This window comes from Meleagris gallopavo, chromosome 1 (genome assembly GCF_905368555.1).
Source record: "Meleagris gallopavo chromosome 1, MGAL_WU_HG_1.1, whole genome shotgun sequence".
NCBI classification, from domain to species: domain Eukaryota; kingdom Metazoa; phylum Chordata; class Aves; order Galliformes; family Phasianidae; genus Meleagris; species Meleagris gallopavo.
In genome coordinates, this window is record NC_139404.1 from 76,688,157 (window position 1) to 76,697,845 (window position 9,689).

At 38.0% G+C, this 9,689-nt stretch overlaps 1 protein-coding gene across 2 annotated transcripts in view; it reads left to right on the forward strand.

Annotated features, from left to right (window-relative positions):
* Positions 1-6,857, forward strand: part of KEL (Kell metallo-endopeptidase (Kell blood group)) — a 30,148-nt gene extending 23,291 nt beyond the window's left edge. The window contains exons 15-18 of one of the 2 annotated variants that reach the window (XM_085235991.1): positions 1,846-1,913; positions 2,494-2,651; positions 3,541-3,636; positions 4,924-6,857. In XM_085235991.1, coding sequence (XP_085092117.1) covers positions 1,846-1,913; positions 2,494-2,651; positions 3,541-3,636; positions 4,924-5,100 — 499 coding nt within the window. In that variant the 3' untranslated portion in view covers positions 5,101-6,857. The remainder of the gene's footprint in view (positions 1-1,845; positions 1,914-2,493; positions 2,652-3,540; positions 3,637-4,923) is intronic. The other variant, XR_014886407.1, reaches the window with a different exon arrangement.
* The last annotated feature ends 2,832 nt before the right edge of the window (positions 6,858-9,689 follow it).

A 9,689-nucleotide genomic window follows, 5' to 3' on the forward strand; every position in this document is an offset into this window, starting at 1 on the left:
TTAATGATGCAAAATTGGAACCAAGGTGAAACTAAACTAAGTATCATTCCAAGGAAAGGAGGCAGAAGTCTTCTGTAGATTACCTGTGAAGAAAACAATTCACCTTTCTTCTTCTAGATTGCAAATACTTCTTAAATCTAACCCACAAAGATGTAATCCAGAGCAGATAAGAGCCTCCCAGAGCAACATCTTTAAAAAAAAAATCTTTTCAGATGGACCAAACACAGTTCTGTTCCTTCTTATTCTTCCCACCCCCCAAAGAATCCTCCTCTAATTGAGATTTTTCATTCTGAGGCTTTTCCTCCAACAATGACACTACTGTACACTGTAATCTTATAGTTGTGTTTTTTCATCATACTGAACAATTCTTTCAAGCAATATTTTTACTGGTATTAAAAGCACTTAAAACTGTCAACTGTGAAAATATTATCTGATATCCTTTCTTTTTTGCATGATAATTGATACAGACTTGTCATAATCCTGTTGTACTCCAAAGATAAGCTCAAACTGGAAAAAGACTAAAATTTGAAAGAAACACATCTCAATTAAAGTAATTAAATTATTTTTATCATGGTAAACTTCTGCTGCTACTTGTATGAGCTTTTGTAGTGCTTGTTGAGTTTCATGTATTCATTATAATAAAATAAGACATCTCAAAAGAATAATAGGAGAAACTCATACCACTTGTATGAGTTCTCACAATATTCTTCCTCTTTGAGAAGGTCTGCAGCTTCTCATCTCTTTTGTATTTGTTGTTAGTAAAATATTCTGTCATTTCAGCCCTGTAGATTCATAAGTCAGACTTATGTTAGCACATTAATATTTTGTCAGATGTTGCTTCAGAGTTTAAATTTAATGCCAAAAAACGATTTGCCAGTTTAGATGAAATTAACAATGATTTCTAAAATTAGAAACTGTCAAGATAGTTCAATTGTTGTAAGCTACAGATCTTCTGAAAGAACAGCTCTAAGAACATTGTTCTGTTCCTGTTAGTGCCTTAATGACTTTCCACTGATGTAATAACGTTAGCCTTTCCCTGGAAATGTTCAAGGCCAGGCTGGATGGAGCTCTGAGCAATCAGGTCTAGTGAAAAGTGTCCCTGGCCATGGCAGCGGAGTTGGAACTAGATAATCTTTAATGTTGCTCCAACACAAACTATTCTATGACTCCGTGATTCTAGACTTATTTCATGCTCCAGAAGTGTTAATTGGTACATCTAAAGAAAGAATGAGATCATTCTATTATGAAAGTTTATTTTAAGAGTGCTCCTGTTTGTGTGGCTATCTGTAAATTAGTTACATAAAATTGTATAAGTTTTCATTGGAAAGAACTTCTGGAGATGTCCAGTAAAACATCCTGCTTGTAGTGAATGGAAGAATTACCAATGCTAGAGCAGAGTAATTGTAGTCAAACGTTCCTGATCTTAATCTGACTTGTCAGTTTTGTGTATCATTTTTCACAATATGACTATTGCTTCATTGCTTCTCCAACCATTCTACTTTTCTATGACTACTGTTGCAGTTACTGTTTATGTAGCAGTTCAGTTGGTACTGGGTAACTAAGGACGTATCTCAACAGCAGGGCATCACATTACAGTTTATATGGACAGAATTTCATTCAAATTTTTATTATTATGTTTTCTTATTGGCTAAGACTGCTTTAATGCAGACTCACGGTGAAGTTTCAAGTACTGGTAATTTACATTAGTATTTCTGTTTTCACAGAGTACCACATGTGAAAGACAATAAGTAGAAAATGCTTCTGAGTGCTCTGGAAATAGGTTATAAAGAATTCTCAACTTCTTCCTGTTCTTTTCAAAACACTATTTTTATGTTTATTTTTCAGTGCTGTGAACTTTGGAGCCATTGGGGTCTTCATGGCACATGAACTTCTTCATGTATTTTATGATTATAGTAAGTACTAGCTGTTGGGTGAAGCTTATCCTTTTTGTTTACTCTTCTAGACCCCAGTGGCAGATTACCTCAAGAGATCTTAAATCCTATTCCTTATATTCATGTATACATACATTGTACAATTAATGAATATACCGATGTTATTGTATAGCAGTGTACAATTAACAAATACACAGATGTTAAGGTATGACAGAGAGCTTGGCTATGACATTATTACACCAAAGCAGGAAACAGAAATGATAGGTACACTCACCTATAATCTGGGCTCACAAAGGAAACTCCAGTGGAATGGATCTCCAGAAGAGATCCTTCCCCACTGATGGTCAGCTCTTAAATGGGTCTAGGAGAGGTGGAGCCAGGCTGGTGAATTGCCTTCACCTGTGCTCCTGTGGCTGACTCATTGCTCGCCATAGGTGATTAATCAGAGGTTCAGGCCGTGATTCAGCAGTCTCCATACATACATTATTAAAGCAAGTAAAATTTACCCATACAATATCAAGTGGACTATTAAGAAAACTCTGTGAGGGATACAAGTGAGCATCAGAAATACCTTAACTTAGGATTCTTTTCCCCTCCACAGTGCGTCCTGGTGGCTGTCCTACATGCAACAGTAGTATGCTACAGAAATCTATAGATTGCTTGGTAGAACAGTATGAAAGTTTTGGCTTTAAGGTCAATGGTACTTCCACACTGTTGGAGAATACAGCCGACACTGGAGGTCTTGCCATTGCTTACCAGGTATTCTAGTCTACTTCTCTGATTTCACTTCTATGACCACAAAGTCCACCAGATGGCTCAACTGACAAGTCATAAGACCTGACCCTTGTGCTGCTCTATTCTGGGATTTTTTGCAAGCCTGTGCCAGCAAAGCAGTGCTTTGCATTTCCTCTGCTGTTTAAACTGTAGGATCTCCATAGAAATGTGCTTATAAACTCACTACCACCATATAAAACTACTTCTTCCCTTCACTTATTCTGGGGACAGCCTTTTTTCTTACTTCCCCAGTTAGATCATGCTTACAAAAGCAAGTTATTATTTTATATTGGATTACTATATGTTTATGTTATACTTAGGCTGAGACATGAACTAGAATATGATGTAATATGATAATAGTAATATTCATAGTAATATTTTCAGCAATACTTCTGTCTAGAACTCCTTCATGTAGGATTTGAGAGGTTTAATTAATTATTGAGTGCGGGGTACTCTGAGTTCTCTAGGTGTCAGATGGTACCTATTACAATGTTACATGAAGAATTTTGAGAGGGTCAAGGAATTTTTGATGGCGTCCATAGCAACATTTTAAATTTTTTTTTTATTCAAATAAGTGTTTCTTTCTTTGAAAATAATTTTCTTTTTTCTTTTTCACAGCATAGTCATTAATCTCCTCTTCTGATCAGTTGTGTGTAGTAGTGTCTGAAATGGGAAACAGGAGTTAATGTTGCTCTTCTTCCTTCTTACAGCTATTAGGGGTTTAGCAAGCAGTAAGGCACCTCAGGGTGAGCAGAAAGAGATACAAACATGCTAAATGTATTAAATATATATTAGATTGATATGTATAATTAACAGAAGATATGTTTCTGGGTCACTGACTGAAAGGAAGTTTATCAGTTTTCTCTCTCCACAGGCCTATAAGAATTGGCTGAAAAAGCATAAACAAGAGGAGTATTTACCGAAGATCGGACTTTCACAGGACCAGCTTTTCTACCTCAGTTTTGCTCATGTAATGAATTCTAGGCTAGTTATGTATCTCTCTCGCTCTCCATTGTCTTTTGCATTATTACAGCTCCTCTTTCCCAATATTCAGTCCTTTCTCCCCACTCTTTGAAGAACTGGATATGATGGATGCTGTTGGAAGGTTCAGCATCTTATTTTGAAAGCTAAAATTCATTTTCAGGGCTCCTAATTTGTTGTGGATCTCAAAGCAAACAAGAGACCTTTCTATGAATATACCATCATAAATCTCTGAAATCTACCAATGTTAAGTTGTAGCGAACCAGCTGTGTCAGAGAAAACTGACTTCATTGTCAGACACTGAATACTTTTTTTTTTTTTCCCTGCTGTGAGCAATCATATGAATGGAAAGAGAAACTTAAGTGGAAAAGTCACGTATTCCTCTGTCCCTTGTTCCATCCACCTCTTTGTCATGATATAAAATAATTCTGAGTGACTGATAGAAAAAAAAATCAGAATGCTACTTAAAGAATTAGAAATACACGTACACTTAGTTGAAGACTTCTGTGGGAATATAGTTTAAGGATTTGTGCCATTGTACATTGTCGTGAACCTGAGTTTATCAACATAGGCTTTTGGATTTCTGCACTCAGAAAATTCTCACCCTTATTAGTCACTGTAACCGTGTAAAGAAAAAAGTTCTGTGCATGTATTAGCATCAGATCAGGGCAGTATGTAGAAAAGCAGTAATGCAGTTCTCAAATCACGAATAATTGGGTCTCAGTACCAAGAACTGTATTTCAGAGGTGATCTGACAAATGATTGGATCATTTCTCAGTGAATAAGCACAGGAATCACAAGAATGAAGAACTTCAACTGTAACACCAGTGACGCCACGTAACTTTCCTCCCAATCTCTCTCACAGTAATGTCATGTTAAGTACTCCCCTTTCTTAATGATCATTAATTTATTTTTGTTAATAAGTTAAACCTGAACACTGAGGGCTACATCTATACTGCCACAGTAGATGGAGTCCAAGGTTACATAAGCCTGAAGTCCAAGATCGTCTAACTTTGTTGTGTTGTGGACTACATGGCATAAAGAAAAACACAAGTGCCTGATCAGATAGGGAAATTGGGACAGAGTGTAAGGAAAGGGAGAAGAAGCTAAAGTTCAAAAGCAAATGGTGTTAATATTGTTGGCATCCATGAAAGCATTTCCTTGCCTACTTCAGCAGTCCCAGTCATGTGGAATATGCAGAGGCATGAAGAGCTTTATGACTTATTTACATGAGCACTTTTGCACAGACTTACTTTTCTGCTTTGCTTCCCTTCAGGCAATGTGTGGACACCAGGATCCTGAGGATTTACAGTCTTCCTTGGATACAGATCCACATAGTCCCTTGCCACTTCGTGTCTATGGACCTATCAGCAATAATCAGGACTTTGTAAAACACTTCCATTGTCCCCGTAGATCACCAATGAATCCAGACAGCAAGTGCCACATCTGGTAATTTGTATGAAAAAGGAGGATGAGAGATACGACTCCAGGGAGATGAAATCTTGAGCTGTGAAAGTATGACTCATGGGTCATACTCAGGGCCAATGGAACGATGTGGAGCACTTATTTACTCTTCTACCTTCCTCTTCTTGTTGTCCTTTTCCCAGCAGTTTATGGTAGGAATCATCTCAAATTGAGCTCATAAGAGAAAAGGGTCTCTTCCTGCTGCTCCCAGCACTGTCTCAGATAGGACAACTCTGTAGTTCAGCAAGTCCTAAGGCAACAAAATGACTAGCCACTCCCTCGTAGGTAGCTTCTGAGGAGTTGTTAACAGAAGGACTGTTGCATCATTAGGCCTGCTGTTCAGTGCATTTCTCTGTCCACTGCAACAACCTCACCATCATGTTGAATGGGCAGGGCAATATGCTGGAGTCCTAAGACTTGTTCATACAAGATTGCATCTTAGAAAGTTCCTTTGGGTTACAGGGGAAACTACACCAGTAAGTTACCAGTGAGAGAAGAGCCCTCTTCTCTTCTTCAGCAAATAAATGGAGATAAGTTGTAAGGAAAAATTAGTGGTTCCAGTTTCTAGGCTGAAGATGAGTCATTTAATAATGAAGGTTATTCATGCATTTCACAAGGAAACATCCATTTTGACAGAAGTGGGACTGGAAGTTGAAAATTGTTTCTTTTTCTTCTTTCTATCTTTTCCAGAAAGATTTCTCTTTTATTCTTACTCTCTCTTTAGGGTTGAAGATATGGATAAAAATGAAGTATAAGGTATTCACAAGGTTTTTCTAGAGGTATCTGGAGATCATTAACTTGAATATTCCAAATTCTCTGGATCCTGAACCAGGCTCTCACATCCCTACATTTGTAAATATTTACCTTCTAAACAGAGAAGTTGATCTGACATATGATTTAATAACTACTTGAAACTGAATTTTAAGTAATAATTTACTTTAAAGAAAAAGAAGAGTAAGAAATTAATATATTTTAGGGTAGCAGGAGATGTGCATAGAATACATTCTCAAGAGCAACCTAATAATTATATCAATTCAATTTTTTAAAATTTCCCCAAATTAAGAAGCATTCAAAACTCCCCCACATTTTGCATACTGTTAGAACTGTTCTGTTTATTTTACTTATTATATTGAATGCCTGAGTGTTTGTGGAATAGATGAGGGCAAGTAGAAACAGTCCTTACCAATGTATTACATTGTGAAAAGCCTAGTAACAGTGTTAATTCTTCACACACTGACCAATGCAGCAAAATGTTTTCCAAGAACGAACTGTTCAGAGATTTTTTCATTAATTTACAGACTAACATGTTAATAAAACATTTGCTTTCAAACAAAACAAACAGCAACAAAATAAATCCCTCCTCCCCCCCCCTCCCAGAAGAACTAAAAAAAATCCCTTTGATTACAAACTGTTTATGGCCTAGTCTGTATCTTTATGTGGTCTGTTCTCTGCATGAACACAGTACATAGATGAAATTCACAAATAGTAGATAATAATACTTTATGATAATAGGAGTTATTTAACCATTATGAAAACAAACAAAACAAAAAAACCCAGATAATTAGGGTATTTTTTGTCCTATCAGCGTGTTCAGAACATTTGGTCTTTCTTTCAGTTGTGATAATAACCAAATGTATGTAACATTATACTATAATATGCATCTTTTGTATTACAGCAATTATTTTACTGGACTGAGACTGCTTGACTTCTTTGTTTATAATACAGAGACAGTCTGCAACTTGTTAAGTTTTTTACTTCTTGTATCTGTCTTCTTAAGGGTGTGTGGGTAACAATTCTCTGGAGCATGCATTGTTTTCCTTCTTTCTACCATGTATGATGAATTTATGGGTCTTCTGTTTCAAAGATAGGGTCACTATTGAAGCTAGTGAGTTCAATCCTTATTTATTCTCAGTAGGATAGGATAGGACAGGATAGGATAGAATAGGATAGGACAGTTCAGTTGGAAAGGACCTTCAAAGATCATCTCGCTCAACTTCCTGACCACCTCATAGCTAGCCAAAAGTTAAAAAATATTAACAAGGACATTGTCCAAATGTCTCTTGAACACTAACAGGCATGGGGCATGACTCAAGTCACTAGGAAACCTGTTCCAGTGTTTTGTCCACCCTTATGTTAAGTAATTTGTTCTTACTATCCAGTCTGAACCTTCCCTGTTACATTATTGTGCTATTCCTTTGTGTACTGCCATCTGTGTTTCCTGGAAGAAAACCTGGCCACCTCCCTGCCTGCTTCTGCTGCAGAGGAGATTATAGAGAGTCACAAGTAGTTTGCCTCTTGGCCTCCTTATCACCAGACTGGACAACCCAAGCATACTCACAGGACATGCCTTCAAGCCCTTTTACCAGCTTTGATGCCCTCCTTTGCTCTAATATCAAGTATTTCAACATTCCCTCTGTATTGTGGAGCACAGAACTGCGCACACTATTCAAGATGAGGTTGCACCATCACTAAATATAGAATAATTGCCTCTTTTAACCAGCTGGCTGTCCTTTGTTGAATGTACTCCAAAATGTGGTTTGGCAGCAGAGGCATGCTGTTGGCTCATGTTGAGCCTGATGGTGATCAGCACCCCTGATCCCTTTCTGATGAGCTGCTATCCAACCACACATCTCCTAGTCTGTACCTGTATCTGGCATTACTCTTTCCCAGATGTAGAACTTGGCATCTTTCTTTATTGAAATTTATACTATTAGTGCGTGCCCAATGCTCCAATCTATCTAGATCCCTCTGTAAGGCTTCTTGTCCCTCAACAACAGCAGCCCTCACTCTAGTATCATCAGCAAACATGCGGTCCTGCATCTAGACCATTGATGCAAATGTTGAACAGGAGTGGACCTAGAACTGAGCTCTCCTGGAAAGCACTGCTGACTGTCTGTGAGACAGATGTAGCCCCATGCACTACAGTTCTGTTGTCTGAAAGGCAGATATGTTACTTGGTGTGCTATAAGCCAGTCTCACACACATAGACAAGATATTCATTTATTGCAAAGTTGTGCAAAACTGGATGCTAGATGGTCTTTAACAAAACTAGCACACTCCAGGATTTTCACAATAGTTTTTTTATACATATTCTTATCACTAGGGATAAGATAAGGAATAAGATAGGGACAATCTCACTACCTGCAAGCTAGCTAGACTTGATAATTAACTGCATGTTTTTTCAAGATCCTCCTGTCTTCGAAGACAAATTTAGATGTGGCATTGTGATTAGGAGATCCTCTATTTAATCACTTTCGCAGTTTCAAGGGCGGTCAACCTGATAAAGATGAAAGTACATATTTGCTATTTCTAAGGATACACATACATAGATGGGCTTCTCTAAGGACTTATTCTCACAGCTTGTATACATACATAGGATTGCTTGGATGCAAGTGCAACATCATGCACTTGGCTTTGTTGAAACTCAATGGGTTAATTAGGCCCACTTTTTGAGCCTGTCCAGATTTGGTGTGATCTGCCATTTTGTTGAGGATGCACTCAATCCCATCATCTATGTCACTGATAAAGATGTTAAAGAATACCAGTCCCAAGACAGACCCCCAATAGGGACACCATTTGTGATCAGCCTCTGCCGAGACATGGAGCTTTTGACAACTACCCTCTGGCTATGACCATCCAACCAATTCTTTATCCACAGAATAGTCTGGCCTTCAAATTCAAAACTTTCCAACTCAGAGATAAGGATATGGCATGGGATGATGTCAGAGGCCTTGCACAAGTCCAGATAGACAACACTGGTTGCCTTTCTTTCGTCCACTGAAGCCATCACTCCATTGTAGAAAGCCAACAGATTGGTCAGGCACAATCTTCCCTTGATGAAGCAATACTGGTTGTCTTGGATCACCTCATTGTCTCACATGTGCCTTAGGATGCACATACAAAGATTTGTACAAAGGCTAGTTCTTACTGACAGCAATCCCTTGAGCTCTACCATTGAGCCAGTTCCCCAGCCAGCATCATGTGAACCTGTTAATCTCACGACTGAAAAGCACGTGGGAAGTGCAGGAAGGGAGAAAAAAATGCATGAGCTATATGCTGAATTTATCATACTTTTTAAGGGGAGAAGAAAGAAAAAGCACTTTCAGTATGTGCACAAGATCCCTGTCCTTTTTCTCAGTGTTTGCAGGTTCACTGGGATGTGGATGTTGAAAAGAAGCCTTGGTACCTAGTATGTGATCATGAAACACAAGTAGATGTTCAAATTGCCATCATCCATGACTTTTATTCTTTATGTCAGAAATTAAAAAAACAGAACCATGATGATAATGTTCAAGGAAAGGGCCAGATACAACAGAAGATTCTTCACTGCTGAATTCATTCTCTGAGAGTCCTCCTGCTGCACCATATTGATTAATTCCATTCCTTCTCCTGTAGAAGAGGCCACAAATGTTTCTTCCATCTTCTCCCAGCCTGCAGCCAGAGATGGATGTGGTCAACATAACCTTTGTTTTGAACTCTAAGTCTCTACCTCTTTTCTCTTCCTGCTTTCTAAACTCTAGAGCAAACATTCGTTTCACTCTCACTATGTATACATTCTCTTCTTCATTCCTGGCAGCT